Genomic DNA, 20,201 nt, shown 5'->3' on the forward strand with positions numbered 1-20,201 from the left:
ATGGTCCCGAGCCCTGATCTCACCCCGACTTCTCTCCCAGTATTACTGACCCATTTCTGAATGGTCCCGAGCCCTGATCTCACCCCGACTTCTCTCCCAGTATTACTGACCTGTTTCTGAATGGCCCCCGAGCCCTGATCTCACCCTGACTTCTCTCCCAGCATTACTCACCTGTTTCTGAATGGCCCGAGCCCTGATCTCACCGACTTCTCTCCCAGTATTACTGACCTGTTTCTGAATGGCCCGAGCCCTGATCTCACCCCGACTTCTCTCCCAGTATTACTGACCTGTTTCTGAATGGTCCCCGAGCCCTGATCTCACCCAGACTTCTCTCCCAGCATTACTGACCTGTTTCTGAATGGCCCGAGCCCTGATCTCACCCCGACTTCTCTCCCAGTATTACTGACCTGTTTCTGAATGGTCCCGAGCCCTGATCTCACCGACTTCTCTCCCAGTATTACTGACCTGTTTCTGAATGGTCCCCGAGCCCTGATCTCGCCCCGACTTCTCTCCCAGTATTACTGACCTGTTTCTGAATGGTCCCCGAGCCCTGATCTCACCCTGACTTCTCTCCCAGTATTACTGACCTGTTTCTGAATGGCTCCGAGTCCTGCAGTAACACTGATGTGGTGAATGTATATAAGGGCCATTAATGGGACCCTCATGTGATGGCTAGATTATCACCTAGGGGCCTGTTTACCAGCCTCATGGGGGTATTGAACACTGACTGAAGCTTTAAATCACCCAGGTCCAAAGGGAAGACATTCTATTGGAGCCTCCAGCTTCTTGCAGGAAGACCTGTACCCAAACAAGTCTGCAGTTTCTCCATCCCCTGCTGGAAGCAGGGGATGAAATGTCCACAGCTATGAAGAAATCAGGAGGCTCCTTGCCCCCTGTGCATCCAGCTTCAATAGTCCTTCTGTCTGCAGGTCCCTGTTCCCTGCCCACACCTCACTGACTAGATTTACCTGTGGCTGGTGGAGCAAGGAAGATGGTGGAGCTAGTACTATTACTGAGGAGCTCATGGAGGGTAGATACTGCACTGCTGATATGGGGCCTATGTGGAGTGAACTACAACACCTTAGCAATACTTACCACCAAGACTACACCTGCCGTGCTGCCCAACAAGGGAGGGCAAGGACTGAGGGCGGCCAGGGCCATCAGGTACCCCCCAAATATGACTCCTACCACCATGATCACACCGAGGCCCAGAGAAGACCTGAAAGGAAAGAAAAGCCATTAACCACGGATGGCTCACTGCAGATCATCTCTACCTAACCTATCGCACCACGCGGCTTGGCACGCATGTGACTGTCACAAGGTTTACTCCCTGCCAAATAGCTCTGGAATGTACAAAAACACACGGAGCTGGTGCGGGATCGGGCGTCACCACTGCCCGCTGTTAATAAAGCATCCTTTATTCTGTGCATCAGCAACTCATGTCCCAATCATGGGGAGGGCGGAAAAACAAGGCACCTGCTGGTATACAACACACACAGAGAAGAGCTCTCCTTAAATCCTCTGTGCTGCTGGGAGGACCCGGCTCCTTCCACTATGTAACTCTCATCCTGTGACCTCCCACAAGATCAGCACATTCCTCTCCTGAAATCCTCTGTGCTGCTGGGACCCTGCTCCCTCCACTATGTAACTCTCATCCCGTAACCTCCCACAAGATCAGCACACTGCTCTCCTGAAATCCTCTGTGCTGCTGGGAACCCTGCTCCTTCCACTATGTAACTCTCATCCTGTGACCCTCACAGGATCAGCACACTCCTCTCCTGAAATCCTCTGTGCTGCAGGGAACCCTGCTCCTTCCACTATGTAACTCTCATCCTGTGACCTCCTACCAGATCAACACCCTCATCTCCTGAAATCCTCTGTGCTGCTGGGAACCCTACTGCTTCCACTATGTAACCCTCAGCCTGTGACCTCCACAAGATCAGCGCACTACTCTCCTGAAATCCTCTGTGCTGCTGGGGACCCTACTCCTTCCACTATGTAACTCTCACCCTGTGACCTCCACTAGATCAGCACACTCCTCTCCTGACATCCTCTGTGCTGCTGGGACTGCTTCTTCCACTATGTAACTCTCACCCTGTGACCTACCAGATCAGCACACTCCTCTCCTAAAATACTCTGTGCTGCTGAGACCCTGCTCCTTCCAAAATGTAACTCTCAGCCTGTGACCTCCACAATATCAGCACACTCCTCTCCTTAAATCCTCTGCGCTGCTGGGAGGACCCTGCTCCTTCCACTTTGTAACTCTCATCCTGTGACCTCCTACCAGATCAGCACACTCCTCTCCTGAAATTCTCTGTGCTGCTGGGAGGACCCTGCTCCTTATCTGTGACCTCCACAAGATCAGCACATTCCTCTCCTGACATCCTCTGTGCTGCTGGGACCCTGCTCCTTCCTTTATGTAACTCCTGCCTGTGAACTCCTAGGTGTATCTATCAGAGTTAAAAATCTCTAACCAGTCCTTAAGGGGTTCACAAACTTTACTGAGCGCTGTAGAGTAGACATGGACGCCCTGTGATACTTATTACACTCATTGGCATCGCGCCCCAGATGGAAATGTCGGATTTGGGCCTGTCCTGCAGTTCTGTCTGTCAGATATGTAATGATTACAGGGGTGGTCTGATTAGTTACTGCGTCTTGCCACAAGATGGGGTAAAAGTGCTTTCACTGATGTCCTATAAAAAGATCTCAGAAGCTACTTTTGGGCAGTAAACCTCTTGCTGAGAGATAGGTGACTGGCAGACATGCCTCTGACGCATTGGAAGACATTTTGCCCATGTGACAGTTGGACTGAGAAGCAGGACGGTCGTTTCGATGACTTTCTGCCATCAAGTCCGTTCTGACCTCGCTGTTAGGAGATGATGGGAGGGGTGGTTACATGAGGGCACGCATGGTCAACAGGCTCCAGACGACCCAGACAGACATCAGTAGAGAGGATTATGTGACCCGCCTACAAACACGAGCACAGATTTGTTGTCCACCATCCAGACACAGGCGGCCCCCCATTACACCCCTACCTCTGCCCGGACCATATCCAGGTGCTTGGCAGAAGGAGATTTGGTGTCTGCACCCATTATGTGTCCTGCCATTTCCTGCCACCATCGGCTTCTTTGCAGTGATATCATGAATGAGAAACCTGGACCTCTACCGACTGGACCTGTATCGTCTTCAGCGATGAACCCAGGTTCTGTTTGGGATCCCACGACGGTTGGGTTGGAGTACGGAGTCTGATGGTGATCTCTTCAGTCCTGCCTTTTCTGTGGAGCAACACGCTGTGCCAACTGCTGGTGTAATGATCGGGGAAGCCATCTCATATAACAGTCAGTCACCCCTAGTAGTGATACGAGGACACTAACAGCTCAGTGATATCTGCAGGACATCCTGACACCACATGTGCTCCTCTCATGGCAGGGCTGACAACTGCTGGTGTGATGATCGGGGGAGCCATCATATATAACAGTCAGTCACCCCTAGTAGTGATACGAGGACACTGACAGCTCAGTGATATCTGCAGGACATCCTGCCACCACGTGTCCCTCTCATGGCAGGGCTGACAACTGCTGGTGTGATGATCGGGGGAGCCATCTCATATGACAGTAGGTCACCCCTAGTAGTGATACGAGGACACTAACAGCTCAGTAATATGTGCAGGACATCCTGCCGCCACATGTGTCCCTCTCATGGCAGGGCTGACAACTGCTGGTGTGATGATCGGGGAAGCCATCGCATATGGCAGTCGGTCACCCCTAGTAGTGATACGAGGACCCTGACAGCTCAGTGATATGTGCAGGACATCCAGCGGCCACATGTGTCCCTCTCATGGCAGGGCTGACAACTGCTGGTGTGATGATCGGGGAAGCCGTCTCATATGACAGTCGGTCACCCCTAGTAGTGATACGAGGACACTAACAGCTCAGTGATATGTGCAGGACATCCTGACACCACATGTGTCCCTCTCATGGCAGGGCTGACAACTGCTGGTGTGATGATCGGGGAAGCCATCTCATATGACAGTCGGTCACCCCTAGTAGTGATACGAGGACACTAACAGCTCAGTGATATCTGCAGGACATCCTGCAGCCACATGTGTCCTCTCATGGCAGGGCTGACAACTGCTGGTGTGATGATCGGGGAAGCCATCTCATATGACAGTCGGTCACCCCTAGTAGTGATACGAGGACACTAACAGCTCAGTGATATCTGCAGGACATCCTGCAGCCACATGTGTCCTCTCATGGCAGGGCTGACAACTGCTGGTGTGATGATCGGGGAAGCCATCACATATGGCAGTCGGTCACCACTAGTAGTGATACGAGGACACTAACAGCTCAGTGATATCTGCAGGACATCCAGCGGCCACATGTGTCCCTCTCATGGCAGGGCTGACAACTGCTGGTGTGATGATCGGGGAAGCCATCTCATATGGCAGTCGGTCAGTCACCACTAGTAGTGATACGAGGACACTAACAGCTCAGTGATATGTGCAGGACACCCTGACACCACATGTGTCCCTCTCATGGCAGGGCTGACAACTGCTGGTGTGATGATCGGGGAAGCCATCTCATATGACAGTCAGTCACCCCTAACATCTATTACTGCTGACAACCTGCCTGTATATCCTGTCTGAGAGGTTGTCACAGCCCCGCCCCCTGCTGATGACATCACACACATTACACCCCCCTCCTGGTCTCACCTGCATAGAACAGCCATGGCGATGAAGCAGGCGGCCGGGTTGGCGATGTTGCTGAGGACTACGGACAGGTGGTAGGCGTCCGCTCCGTAGGGCAGGCAGCTGTACGTCTGTACGGAGGGGAGGACGCCATTGGTCAGAGCGTTGGACAGTGCCAGCAGGAGCAGCAGGTAGATGTTCCTGGAGGTCCAGAACGTTGGCCCCACAACCATGGTGGTGTCTTGTGACTTCTCCTGCTCTGGTGACCTCAGGGGGTACGAGTCCTCGGAGCCATCACCATCCTGAGGAACACTGGAGCCCCCGAGTTCCTGCTCCGGCTCCTTCTCGACTCGTTGTCTCCAGAATATGAGGATGGAGAATGAGAACGCGGAGACCACGAGGAGGGCGAAGAGACCCCAGAAGTAGGAGGAGGCAGTGAAGTTCTCCTGCATGTAGTGGGGGGCCGTGCCGTTCCCAAAGGTGTTGTTCCTGCACTCCAGCCGCCCCACGCCCTGGCCCAGTGCCATCACGCAGGGGAAGAGGGCGCTGAGGCCCTGGCCGATGAAGAAGCTGCGCACGTACTGCCCCGGGAAGCTGTACATGAAGGGCAGGAAGGTGACATTGGAGGTGCAGCAGCCGAGCGCCAGCAGGTACGCCAGCAGCAGGTACGGCACCGAGTGCACCTCGCCCGCCACAACCACCTGCCGCTCCCAGAAGAGCGCCAGGAAGGCTGCAGACAGCAGGCTCAGGGCGTGGACCGAGCGGATCAGCCACGGCTCCGACAGACCACCAGGCGGACAGAAGCGGTGCGCCAGCGTGACGGCCAGGGGCCCGATGTTCCCGAAGGCGATGAGCACGGTGAGATACGCCGGGAGGTTCCAGCCTGCGGGAGACAAGACAGAGAGAGTAACCCTGCAGAAAAGGAGGGCCCCGACTGAAGGGGCCACAGCAGCCCTCAGAGAGTACACCGCGGCCGTACTGAGAGCAGCACCCTGACAACTGGGAGCGCAGCTCTGGAGGTGACTGGAGTATAAGACATGATTGCGATCGAGAAGTGTGACTGCAGCTCTGGAGGTGACTGGAGTATGAGGCATGATTGAGACTTGTGAAGAGTGACTGCAGCTCTGGATGTGACTGGAGTATAAGACATGATTGAGATGGAGAAGTGTGACTGCAGCTCTGGAAGTGATTGGAGTATAAGACATAATGGAGAAGTGTGACTGCAGCTCTGGAGGTGATTGAAGTATAAGACATGATTGAGACATGTGAGTGCAGCTCTGGAAGTGACCGGAGTATAAGACATGATTTAGATGGAGATGTGTGACTGCAGCTCTGAAGGTGACTGGAGCATAAGACATAATGTAGATGGAGAAGTGTGAATGCAGCTCTGGAGTATAAGACATGATGGAGAAGTGACTGCAGCTCTGGAGGTGACTGTATTATAAGACGTGACTGCAGCTCTGGATGTGACTGGAGTATAAGACATGATTTATATGGAGATGTGTGACTGCAGCTCAGAAGGTGATTGGAGTATGAGGCATGATGATATGTGACCGCAGATCTGGATGTGACTGGAGTATAAAAAAAATTATGGAGGTGTGTGACTGCAGCTCTGGAAGTGACTGGGAGTATAAGACATGATGTAGATGGAGATGTGTGATCGCAGATCTGGATGTGACATGATGGAGATTTCACCTCCAGAGCTGCGGTCACACATCTCCATCATGTCCTAGCCTCCAGTCACATCCAGATCTGCGGTCACACTAGAGTATAAGACATGATGTAGATGGAGAAGTGTGAACGCAGCTCTGGAGGTTATTGGAGTATAAGACATGATGGACACGTGTGACTGCAGCTCTGGAGGTGACTGGAGTACAAGACATGATGGAGATGTGTGACCGCAGCTGAGTGCTGTACGCTGCTGTCTCCTGAACTCCCATAGAAATAAATGGAGCGGTCACGCACATGCCTGATCTGTGGGGGTCTCAGCAGTAGGACCCCCACCAGTCTAATAGTTATCTCCTATCCACAGGGTAACGTAACTGTAATACCGCTTAAAGCCACTGATGTAGGCAGCTCATCCTGAGTCGCCATCTAGAGGCCCCGGGCAGAACAGCGGCTCCAGACCAGGATGTGAACTGCTGTTATATCTCGGTATTTGCTGATCATGCGCTGCGGCTGCAGAGACCCCCAATATTCCCCACCCCCACATAACACTGACAACAAGCAGGAAGCTGAGATATTGGGGGCTGTCTGCTAGGCCATCACGCTGTGTCAGATGAAGGGACATCATGGTCCTTACCCCCTGAAATCCCTCAGCCAGCACCTCCCACACTACGGTCCATACAGGGACAATGGAGGACACCGCGGGGGAGGGGCTCGCATATCCCTGTGCTCACCTTCTGGAAGATTTTTCACAACAACAGGAAGCTCCACCCACAAGGAGTTTACAGACACCCAGGAACCCATCCCAAAGAGGGCGACCAGGACATGGGTGAGAATCGAGTGGCCGGACACCTCCATGTTCTCTGATCTGGAAGAGAAGACAGCAAGAGGACATCTATAGAGAGCAACTCCTGAAAAATGACCCCCCCAATCTAAGCTGTGCCCCAGACCCTCAGCTCTAGAGACCCCCCAATCTAAGCTGTGCCCCAGACCCTCAGCTCTACAGACCCCCAATCTAAGCTGTGCCCCAGACCCTCAGCTCTACAGACCCCCCAATCTAAGCTGTGCCCCAGACCCTCAGCTCTAGAGACCCCTCAATCTAAGCTGTGCCCCAGACCCTCAGCTCTAGAGACCCCCCCCCATCTAAGCTGTGCCCCAGACCCTCAGCTCTAGAGACCCCCCCCCAATCTAAGCTGTGCCCCAGACCCTCACCTCTACAGACCCCCAATCTAAGCTGTGCCCCAGACCCTCACCTCTACAGACCCCCAATCTAAGCTGTGCCCCAGACCCTCACCTCTACAGACCCCCCAATCTAAGCTGTGCCCCAGACCCTCACCTCTACAGACCCCCCAATCTAAGCTGTGCCCCAGACCCTCACCTCTACAGACCCCCCAATCTAAGCTGTGCCCCAGACCCTCAGCTCTAGAGACCCCCAATCTAAGCTGTGCCCCAGACCCTCAGCTCTAGAGACCCCCCAATCTAAGCTGTGCCCCAGACCCTCAGCTCTAGAGACCCCTCAATCTAAGCTGTGCCCCAGACCCTCAGCTCTAGAGACCCCCCAATCTAAGCTGTGCCCCAGACCCTCAGCTCTACAGACCCCCAATCTAAGCTGTGCCCCAGACCCTCAGCTCTACAGACCCCCAATCTAAGCTGTGCCCCAGACCGTCAGCTCTAGAGACCCTCCCAAACTAAGCTGTGCCCCAGACCCTCAGCTCTAGAGACCCCTCAATCTAAGCTGTGCCCAGACCCTCAGCTCTACAGACCCCCCAATCTAAGCTGTGCCCCAGACCCTCAGCTCTACAGACCCCCAATCTAAGCTGTGCCCCAGACCCTCAGCTCTAGAGACCCCCCCCCCCAATCTAAGCTGTGCCCCAGACCCTCACCTCTACAGACCCCCAATCTAAGCTGTGCCCCAGACCCTCACCTCTACAGACCCCCAATCTAAGCTGTGCCCCAGACCCTCAGCTCTACAGACCCCCCAATCTAAGCTGTGCCCCAGACCCTCAGCTCTAGAGACCCTCCCAAACTAAGCTGTGCCCCAGACCCTCAGCTCTAGAGACCCCTCAATCTAAGCTGTGCCCCAGACCCTCAGCTCTACAGACCCCCCAATCTAAGCTGTGCCCCAGACCCTCAGCTCTACAGACCCCCAATCTAAGCTGTGCCCCAGACCCTCAGCTCTAGAGACCCCCCCCCAATCTAAGCTGTGCCCCAGACCCTCACCTCTACAGACCCCCAATCTAAGCTGTGCCCCAGACCCTCAGCTCTAGAGACCCCCCAATCTAAGCTGTGCCCCAGACCCTCAGCTCTACAGACCCCCCAATCTAAGCTGTGCCCCAGACCCTCAGCTCTAGAGACCCTCCCAAACTAAGCTGTGCCCCAGACCCTCAGCTCTAGAGACCCCTCAATCTAAGCTGTGCCCCAGACCCTCAGCTCTAGAGACCCCTCAATCTAAGCTGTGCCCCAGACCCTCAGCTCTACAGACCCCCCAATCTAAGCTGTGCCACAGACCCTCAGCTCTACAGCCCCCCCAATCTAAGCTGTGCCCCAGACCCTCAGCTCTACAGACCCCCCCAATCTAAGCTGTGCCCCAGACCCTCACCTCTACAGACCCCCCCAATCTAAGCTGTGCCTCAGACCCTCAGCTCTACAGACCCCCCAATCTAAGCTGTGCCCCAGACCGTCAGCTCTAGAGACCCCCCAGTCTAAGCTGTGACCTGGCCTTCACCTCTACAGACCGATCAATCTAAGCTGTGGCCCCTCCTGAATCCTCCTCCATACTTCCTGTACACAGCCTCCATGTAAGCTGTGGCCCCTCCTGAATCTTCCTCCATACTTCCTGTACACAGCCTCCATGTAAGCTGTGGCCCCTCCTGAATCCTCCTCCATGTAAGTGGTGACTCTTCTGAGGCCTCCCTCTACTCGCGCTGCACCCTTTACCTCCAGATTTAACTGTATAAAGTATGTGGATACCCCTCCACCTATAGAGAGCAACCTGAAAAATGACCCCCCCAATCTAAGCTGTGCCCCAGACCCTCAGCTCTAGAGACCCCCCAATCTAAGCTGTGCCCCAGACCCTCAGCTCTACAGACCCCCAATCTAAGCTGTGCCCCAGACCCTCAGCTCTAGAGACCCCCCCAATCTAAGCTGTGCCCCAGACCCTCAGCTCTAGAGACCCCCCCAATCTAAGCTGTGCCCCAGACCCTCACCTCTACAGACCCCCAATCTAAGCTGTGCCCCAGACCCTCACCTCTACAGACCCCCAATCTAAGCTGTGCCCCAGACCCTCACCTCTACAGACCCCCACCTCTACAGACCCCCCAATCTAAGCTGTGCCCCAGACCCTCACCTCTAGAGACCCCCCAATCTAAGCTGTGCCCCAGACCCTCAGCTCTAGAGACCCCCCAATCTAAGCTGTGCCCCAGACCCTCAGCTCTACAGACCCCCCAATCTAAGCTGTGCCACAGACCCTCAGCTCTACAGACCCCCCCAATCTAAGCTGTGCCCCAGACCGTCAGCTCTAGAGACCCCCCAGTCTAAGCTGTGACCTGGCCTTCACCTCTACAGACCGATCAATCTAAGCTGTGGCCCCTCCTGAATCCTCCTCCATACTTCCTGTACACAGCCTCCATGTAAGCTGTGGCCCCTCCTGAATCTTCCTCCATACTTCCTGTACACAGCCTCCATGTAAGCTGTGGCCCCTCCTGAATCTTCCTCCATACTTCCTGTACACAGCCTCCATGTAAGCTGTGGCCCCTCCTGAATCCTCCTCCATACTTCCTGTACACAGCCTCCATGTAAGCTGTGGCCCCTCCTGAATCTTCCTCCATACTTCCTGTACACAGCCTCCATGTAAGCTGTGGCCCCTCCTGAATCCTCCTCCATGTAAGTGGTGCCTCTTCTGAGGCCTCCCTCTACTCGCGCTGCACCCTTTACCTCCAGATTTAACTGTATAAAGTATGTGGATACCCCTCCACGTCTGCCCTTGGCCCCCTCCACCTCTGCTCCCGCCACCTGTTCTGCATTCGGGATATCAGGTCACAGACGCACATTCCGAGTCCTCATTACCTGTTCTGTGATCGTCCAGGAATGAGGGGAACGCGCTCGTCCTTCCGGATTTCCTCCAGCTTTTTCTGTGAAGATACCGGCACAGGAAGCCGTTAGAAGTTGTCCACAGAAGGAAAGAACAGAGAAAAAACAGGACGCTAGTCACCCATAGGAGATGAGGGTGAAAGGTTGGGCCCCTGGGACCCCAAATCTATAATCCGCTCCTGACACAGAAGATGCAGCTGCTCTCCCTGTCCACACTCCTGTAATCTGCAGGTTCTGCGTATGAGGTGACATCTCTGTGTTACCACGTGGAAGGAGGGATGGAAGAAGAGAAAAAGCAATGGAGGAGCGGAGGGATGGAAAACGGGATGGTGGGAAGGACAAGGGGATAAAAGGAATGAGGGAAGGTGTGCGATTACCTGTAGACTCCCATTAAATATCTGGAGGAATGTGCAGAACAGGATCCCACATCAGAATACAATTAGTCTTGCTAAGTTCTCCACTTTCATGCAGAATCAAACTGAAGCACAGAGATGCACTGTCAGGAGTGCAGGAACGGTCACGTGAAATCTCTCAGGAGCTCTAAGGACACAGGCCCCAAACTGCTGAAAAATCTATTAAAACATCTCATGTGCTCTCTCGTAGGAGATGAAAACAAATAATGAGGTCCTGTTCTCTGCCCAGAGGCAAATTCTCTCCCTCGAGACGTCTGCTGTGAGTCGAGGACATTGTCTCATCACTTCTTGACCTTTCAGAAGCTCCTCATGACCTTCAGATCATCGAGATGAAGTTCAGACGTTCTCTGGACATCTCATATCCCAGGTAAACGAGGTGCCATAAGACGTATCTGCTTTCCTAAGACTGAAGCAAGTCATCTCCAGATCTGAAGAACAAGTCAGGACGCATTTCACGAGAGGCCTTGCTTGCTTCCGGCCTGGATTACACCACAATTAAAGTGTGTCTATAGCTGCTCATATCAGATTGGATCTTGTTCTTCCTCACTTCTTGGTTGTTGCAGACAAAATGCCGGAGCGTATTTCACCTTCACATTCCGATCTATAACAACGAGGTCTAGAAACAGAGCCATGTCCATCCAGAGGGGCACGACAACTGACCAACAAATGGACCAAAGTCCTGAACCCCACCCTAGAGGGACCACTGGAGGTATCACAAGGAACCAGAGTCTATATTACCATTCCATAAATTGGAGTCAATCACTCAGAGCCCCGGCAGGCCTGAGAGAGCCCCATCAACATCTCGTCTTATGGAGGACACAATAAAGAGAGATCTCGATAGATGTTCTTCTTACCATTAATGGGAACATCTGTATCTGTCCTCCTATTGTAATTATCCCGGTGATGCCAGTATTCTCTGGATCACTCCCTCATCACGTCACCGATACCAAATCCCTTGAGACCTGCCACATTAGTCCACTATTAGAACTTGATACCACAGTTCAGGCTTTATCTTGAAGGGGACAGCGATGGGCACGACATTTGCCCCACGCTATGTGAACCTTTGTACCAGTGAATGACAGATCAAACATAATACACAGTAAGCAGTGTATGGATGACATCAGATGATGTGGCGAGGTTCTCTTACTGAAATAATAAGCTCTGGGGTCCACATTTCTCATCTCAGCAAAGGCCTCTTGAGCCGCCTTCACACATTCTGTCAGGATTCGGGAACAGACTCCATGACACAGTGTTGACTGCTTGCAGCTTACCGGCAATACACCTCAATCAGATGCTCCAGGGTAGATCCGAGCAGATCCCAGGGTAGATCCCTGCAGATCTGCTGACCGATCCACTAGATGCAGGTTTCACAGATTATATACATGGCAGATTCGTCATAGGAGCACCATGTGAACATTCACAAATTACATCATCTAAATGGTTCCAATGGAGACGTTTTGTAACCTCTGGATCCACCCTATTACAATAGGTCATCGTCTTAAGCCTCTACATCACGTACTTCAGAAGAAACCAAGATGGTGGTAAACAATAATAAAATTATCAGAAATCTGGTGGTGGTCTGTGGAGATGGTGTCCACCATATATGATATACCACCATCTACTAGAGGAACGACTCCACCACAAATGTCCAGAAAATCACCAGAAAAAAAGACCAAAATGCAGATAAAAACCCTCACAAAAGCCTAAATTGGACAGATCAGGTGTAGGATATCCTCCCACGTATCTGACCAGACATCAGGGAATGTGACGAGGGCCTCAGCATCGTATCCCACACCTGAAGCAGAGTTTATGCCATACATAAAAGTCCAGCCTTGCTCCACCTTACTGAAGGGCGGCCACCTACCTGCCTCTTACTACTTCCATCCATCCAGCTAACTGGCGGTGCAATCCCCATGGTCTGTCTGCCGGACTCCACGTGGGATCAGCCCTGAGGCTGAATCGTCCACAACCAAGATGAAGGACGGCAGACTGGTGAAGGTGTGTCTGGGGAGCAGAACAGAAAGGGAAATGGGGCAGACAGGGGCCCAAAAAGACCGGGCCCCCATGATCAGCCACCAGAAGCTGAGCAGCTCCCCCAATATGATCACTGCCATGTCTACAGTCTCCTGCTGCTAAAAGGATGGGGCAGCCAGGTGTCACAAGACATGGGACACAGATGGAAGGACTGTGAGGTACAGGGATGGCTCCTCCCACTATAAGGTGAGACAGGTGTAAGGTCTGTGAGGTACAGAGATGGCTCCTCCGACTATAAGGTGAGACAGGTGTAAGGTCTGTGAGGTACCGAGGTGGCTCCTCCCACTATAAGGTGAGACAGGTGAAAGGTCTGTGAGGTACAGAGATGGCTCCTCCCACTATAAGGTGAGACAGGTGAAAGGTCTGTGAGGTACAGAGATGGCTCCTCCCACTATAAGGTGAGACAGGTGAAAGGTCTGTGAGGTACAGAGGTGGCTCCTCCGACTATAAGGTGAGACAGGTGTAAGGTCTGTGAGGTAGAGAGATGGCTCCTCCCACTATAAGATGAGACAGTTGTAAGGTCTGTGAGGTAGAGAGGTGGCTCCTCCCACTATAAGGTGAGACAGGTGAAAGGTCTGTGAGGTAGAGAGGTGGCTCCTCCCACTATAAGATGAGACAGGTGAAAGGTCTGTGGTACAGAGATGGCTCCTCCCACTATAAGGTGAGACAGGTGAAAGGTCTGTGAGGTACAGAGATGGCTCCTCCCACTATAAGGTGAGACAGGTGAAAGGTCTGTGAGGTACCGAGATGGCTCCTCCCACTATAAGGTGAGACAGGTGAAAGGTCTGTGAGGTACAGAGATGGCACCTCCCACTATAAGGTGAGACAGGTGAAAGTTCTGTGAGGTACAGAGATGGCTCCTCCCACTATAAGGTGAGACAGGTGAAAGGTCTGTGAGGTACAGAGATGGCACCTCCCACTATAAGATGAGACAGGTGAAAGGTCTGTGAGGTACAGAGGTGGCTCCTCCCACTATAAGGTGAGACAGGTGAAAGGACTGTGAGGTACAGAGGTGGCTCCTCCCACTATAAGGTGAGACAGGTGAAAGGTCTGTGAGGTACAGAGGTGGCTCCTCCCACTATAAGGTGAGACAGGTGAAAGGACTGTGAGGTACAGAGGTGGCTCCTCCCACTATAAGGTGAGACAGGTGAAAGGTCTGAGGTACAGAGATGGCTCCTCCGACTATAAGGTGAGACAGGTGAAAGGTCTGTGAGGTACAGAGATGGCTCCTCCCACTATAAGGTGAGACAGGTGAAAGGTCTGTGAGGTACAGAGATGGCACCTCCCACTATAAGGTGAGACAGGTGAAAGGTTTGTGAGGTACAGAGATGGCTCCTCCCACTATAAGGTGAGACAGGTGAAAGGTCTGTGAGGTACAGAGATGGCTCCTCCCACTAAGGTGAGACAGGTGAAAGGTTTGTGAGGTACAGAGATAGCTCCTCCCAATATAAGGTGAGACAGGTGTAAGGTGCAGAGGTGGCTCCTCCCACTACAAGGCGACACTCACCTCCTCACTGCTGTGGGGGGATGCTGCTCGTTCCGCTCATGGTTGCTCTTCACCCTTGGTCGGCAGAAAGACACAAAGTACAAGCATAAACGATATCATAAAGGCATTACGCAAATCAGACTCATTAACCCCACAGGTGCTGGATAATAAAAGATGGTGACAGAAAAAGTGAACTCCCTGATATCACAGAGAGTGCCGAGACCTCCAGAACACAAATAGGAAGAGCAGAGACCTCCAGACTAAATATAGGAGGAGCAGAGACCTCCAGACCACACATAAGGGGAGCAGAGGCCTCATATAGGGGGATTAGAGACCTCCAGACCACATGTAGGGGGAGCAGAGACCTCCGGACAACATATAGGAGGAGCAGAGACCTCCGGACAACATATAGGAGGAGCAGAGACCTCCGGACAACATATAGGAGGAGCAGAGATCTCTAGACCACACAAAGGGGGAGCAGAGGCCTCATATAGGGGAAGTAGAGACCTCCATACCACATATAGGGGGAGCAGAGACCTCCAGACCAAATATAGGAGGAGCAGAGACCTCCAGACCACACATAAGGGGATCAGAGGCCTCATATAGGGGGAGTAGAGACCTCCAGACCACATGTAGGGGGAGCAGAGACCTCCGGACAACATATAGGAGGAGCAGAGATCTCTAGACCACACAAAGGGGGAGCAGAGGCCTCATATAGGGGAAGTAGAGACCTCCATACCACATATAGGGGGAGCAGAGACCTCCAGACCAAATATAGGAGGAGCAGAGACCTCCAGACCACACATAAGGGGATCAGAGGCCTCATATAGGGGGAGTAGAGACCTCCATACCACATATAGGGGGAGTAGAGACCTCCATACCACATATAGGGGGAGCAGAGACCTCCAGGACAACATATAGGGGGAGCAGAGATCTCTAGACCACACAAAGGGGGAGCAGAGCGCTCCAGGACCACACATAGGAGGAGCTGAGACCTCCAGGACCACACATAGGAGGAGCTGAGACCTCCAGGACCACACATAGGAGGAGCTGAGACCTCCAGGACCACACATAGGAGGAGCTGAGACCTCCAGGACCACACATAGGAGGAGCTGAGACCTCCAGGACCACACATAGGAGGAGCTGAGACCTCCAGGACCACACATAGGAGGAGCTGAGACCTCCAGGACCACACATAGGAGGAGCTGAGACCTCCAGGACCACACATAGGAGGAGCTGAGACCTCCAGGACCACACATAGGAGGAGCTGAGACCTCCAGGACCACACATAGGAGGGGCTGAGACCTCCAGGACCACACATAGGAGGGGCTGAGACCTCCAGGACCACACATAGGAGGGGCTGAGACCTCCAGGACCACACATAGGAGGGGCTGAGACCTCCAGGACCACACATAGGAGGGGCTGAGACCTCCAGGACCACACATAGGAGTGGCTGAGACCTCCAGGACCACACATAGGAGGGGCTGAGACCTCCAGGACCACACATAGGAGGGGCTGAGACCTACAGACCAAACATAGGAGGACAAGAAACATCCAGGATCACATATCAGAGGACCAGAAAGATCCAGGACCACATATAGGAGGACTGGCGACCTTCACACTACATATAGAAGAAGCAGAGACCTCCAAACCACATATAAGACGACCAGAGACCACATATCAGGGGACCAGAAAGATCCAGGACCACATATAGGAGGAGACGAAACATCCAGGATCACATATCAGAGGACCAGAAAGATCCAGGACTACATACAGGAGGACTGGAGACCTCCACACTACATAGAGGAGGAGCAGAGACCTCCAAACCACATATAAGAGGACCAGAGGCCTCCATGATACCAGAGAGTGCAGAGACCACAGGACTCCAGGACCACACAAAAGAGGAGCAGAGACCTTAAGACCACACTAACTATAGGAGGAGCAGAGGCCTCAAAACTACATATAGGAGAAGCAGACACCTCCAGACCACATAAGATGATCAGAGACCTCCAGGACAACATATAGGAGGAGCAGAGACATCCAGGACCACATATAGGAGGACTAGAGACTTCCACACTACATATAGGAGGAGCAGAGACCTTCAGACCACATATAAGGAACACACACCTCTATACTACATATAGGAGCAGAGACCTCCAGACCACAAATAAGAGAAATAGAGACCTCTGTATCACATAGGAGGAGCAGAGACTTCCATAGCCACACATAGGAGAAGCAGAAACCTTCAGACCACATATAGCAGGAGCAGAGACATCCACACTACACTACATATAGGAGAGACCTCCATGATACCACAGAGAGATAGAGAGTGCTGAGACCTCCAGAACCACATATAAGAGACCCAGAAACCTCCAGACCACATATAGGAGGACCAGAGACCTCCAGACCACATATAGGACCAGAGATCTCCAAACTACATACTGTATATGAGAACCAGAGACATCCAGGAACACCTATAGGAGGACCAGAAACATCCAGGACCACATAAAGAAGGACCAGAAACATCCAGGACTAGAGACCTCCAAGCTACATATAGGAGGACCAGAGACATACAGGAGGACTGGAAACATCCAGAACCACATATAGGAGGACCGGAGACCTCCAGACTACATATAGGAGGAGCAGAGATCTCCAGACCACATACAGGAGGACCAGAGACCTATACAGACCTCTAGGGGAACATATAGGAGGAGTAGAGACCTCCAGACCACATATAATAGGACCAGAGACCCTCGGGACCACACATAGAAGCAGAAATCTTCAAACCACATATAGGAGGACCAGAGACGTCCACACTAAATATAGAAGGAAAGAGCTCCATTATACCACAGAAAGTACTGAGACCTCCAGGACCACATCAGAGGAGCAGAGACCTACAGGCCACATATAGGAGGACCAGACTAGACCTCCAAACTACATATAAGAGAAGCATAGACATCCATGATACCACAGAAACATAGTGTTGAGAACTCTAGGACCACACATAGAAGGATCAGAGACCTCCATACCACAAAAAGGGGCTCAGAGACCTCCACACTACATAAAGGAGAAGGAGAGATCATGCTACCACAGAGAGCGCTGAGACATCCATGTCCACACATAGTAGGAAAAGAAACCTCCATATCACACATAGGGAGAGCAGAGACCTCCAGGACAACATGTAACAAGAGCTTAGACCTCTAGACCACATACTGGCAGTGTAGAGACATCCAGAGCACACATATGAACAGCAGAGATCTTCAGACCACAACTATGAGAAGAGACCACCAGACCACACATAGATAGTGAAGTGAGCTCCATCCCACACATAGCATAGGAGAGCTCCAGGACATAGGCAGAACAAAGGTCTCCAGACAACACAAAGGTAGTGCAGAGACCTTCCCACGCCATACATAAGCAGAGCAGAGGCCTCCAGGACCACAAATAGGTGGTGCAAGGACTTCTAAGTTTAGTGCTCTAATTAAGAGAAACAAAATAAGAGTATTGCAAGTTTGATACCTTTTAATGGCTAGAAGTAATGAGGTTACATAGCGAGCTTTCGAGGCATCCCCAGTCCCTTCATCAGGCAGACTACAAGAATATATGAGGAAACAGTAATATATACAATAAGAACAGAGACCTGGGGGAATGAATGGACATTTGAAGAACAGAATATCCAAAATCTTGAGACTGAGTCCTTAATTATCTCACAGATGAGGGGTGTGAAAGTTTTATGGTCTCTAAATTGATGTTCTCTCAGAGACCTGGTGCCCTGACTATGTCTATAGAAGACTCTTTAGATCTTGTAGTGTGTCATAAATCCCGGGGACAAATTCAGTCCAGTATTCAAAGTGACAAACCGTGTTATAAATTTGTATTCCCAAATTCTTCTAGCTCTTTGGGATTTGAAGTTACCTTATGAGAACTTTCATGTGTTCTTCATCGTGTCCTGGTCTACAGAAATGCTTCTCTTTAATTGTGTGGTGGTGGGACCTCATCCTTGCATTGAGTTTCTGTCCTGTTTCTACAACGTAGAGGCCTCCAAAGGCTTCTAAAACACATATAGGCAGGGCAGAGCAAAGGTCTCCAGACCACGCACAGGACAAGCAGAGACCTCCCTAGATCACACACAGAGCAGAGACCTCCAAACCACACACAGGCAGAGCAGATATTTCCAAGACCATACACTGGTAGAGCAGAGACCCCAGGGCCACACACAGGAGAAGAAGAGACCTCCATGACAGAGCAGAGACAAGTGTGACAGTCTAACATACAGGATCCCTCACATTACCGGGTAACAGAAGATGAGCAGGGTAGTGACCACAATATGACATGCGGTGAGAAAGGTGGATGTTAGGAGTTGTGGGCAGATGTTAGGAGTTGTGGGAGGATTTATGTTGTAGCTGGGGGAGGGGAGCGACTCTCATATAAAACTATAAAAGTAGTGAAAAGCTGACCGAGCGAAGAGGAACGTGACTGTAAAACCTGTGTGACCTCGGCAGAGCACTACGTCATGGCAATTATCACTAGACGAGCAGAGCTCCATTACCGGGGGGGCCGCAGCAACACCCCATTATACTGACCCCGTCACCGGAGCTCCATTACCAGGGGGCCACGACAACACCCCATTATACTGACCCCGTCACCGGAGCTCCATTACCGGGGGGCCGCAGCAACACCCCATTATACTGACCCCGTCACCGGAGCTCCATTACCGGGGGGCCGCAGCAACACCCCATTATACTGACCCCGTCACCGGAGCTCCATTACCAGGGGGCCACGACAACACCCCATTATACTGACCCCGTCACCGGAGCTCCATTACCGGGGGGCCGCAGCAACACCCCATTATACTGACCCCGTCACCGGAGCTCCATAACCAGGGGGGCCACGACAACACCCCATTATACTGACCCCGTCACCGGAGCTCCATTACCAGGGGGCCACGACAACACCCAGTTATACTGACCCCGTCACCGGAGCTCCCTTACCAGGGGGCCACGACAACACCCCGTTATACTGACCCCGTCACCGGAGCTCCATTACCAGGGGGCCACGACAACACCCCGTTATACTGACCCCGTCACCGGAGCTCCATTACCAGGGGGCCACGACAACACCCCGTTATACTGACCCCGTCACCGGAGCTCCATTACCAGGGGGCCACGACAACACCCTGTTATACTGACCCCCTCACCGGAACTCCATAACCAGGGGGCCACGACAACACCCTATTATACTGACCCCGTCACCGGAGCTCCATTACCAGGGGGGGCATGACAACACCCCATTATACTGACCCCGTCACCGGAGCTCCATTACCAGGGGGCCACGACAACACCCCATTATACTGACCCCCTCACCGGAACTCCATAACCAGGGGGCCACGACAACACCCTATTATACTGACCCCGTCACCGGAGCTCCATTACCAGGGGGCCACGACAACACCCCATTATACTGGCTCCGTCACCGGAGCTTCATTACCGGGGGGCCACAACAACACCCCATTATACTGACCCCGTCACCGGAACTCCATTACCAGGGGGCCACGACAACACCTAACCACCGCGGCCGATCACATACTGGGACCACGGCGCAGGCCGCTGACAAGGCATGCCAGGGGAGGAATGCCGCCTGATTCATCTCAAGAAGAGGGTTAGGAGCTTACTGTATGGAGGGCACCACATGTGCACCTATGTAGGGGGCACTATTACTGTATGGAGGGCACCACATGTGCACCTATGTAGGGGGCACTATTACTGTATGGAGGGCACCACATGTGCACCTATGTAGGGGGCACTATTACTGTATGGAGGGCACCACA

At 52.6% G+C, this 20,201-nt stretch overlaps 1 protein-coding gene across 6 annotated transcripts in view; it reads right to left on the reverse strand.

The window, feature by feature from the left end:
* SLC52A2 (solute carrier family 52 member 2) overlaps window positions 1-20,201 on the reverse strand; it is a 48,256-nt gene that overhangs the window by 3,618 nt on the left and 24,437 nt on the right. For 2 of the 6 annotated variants that reach the window (XM_044292791.1, XM_044292793.1), the window contains 5 exons: window positions 14,396-14,449; window positions 10,418-10,482; window positions 7,087-7,220; window positions 4,712-5,570; window positions 1,096-1,219 (listed from right to left, as the gene is read on the reverse strand). In XM_044292791.1, the coding sequence (XP_044148726.1) occupies window positions 1,096-1,219; window positions 4,712-5,570; window positions 7,087-7,210 (1,107 nt within the window). In that variant the 5' untranslated portion in view covers window positions 7,211-7,220; window positions 10,418-10,482; window positions 14,396-14,449. Of the gene's footprint in view, window positions 1-1,095; window positions 1,220-4,711; window positions 5,571-7,086; window positions 7,221-10,417; window positions 10,483-10,818; window positions 11,270-14,395; window positions 14,450-17,893; window positions 17,936-20,201 lie in introns of those variants that run through there. The other 4 variants (XM_044292794.1, XM_044292796.1, XM_044292792.1 and 1 more) reach the window with 3 other exon arrangements.

This window comes from Bufo gargarizans, chromosome 5, assembly GCF_014858855.1.
Source record: "Bufo gargarizans isolate SCDJY-AF-19 chromosome 5, ASM1485885v1, whole genome shotgun sequence".
NCBI lineage: Eukaryota > Metazoa > Chordata > Amphibia > Anura > Bufonidae > Bufo > Bufo gargarizans.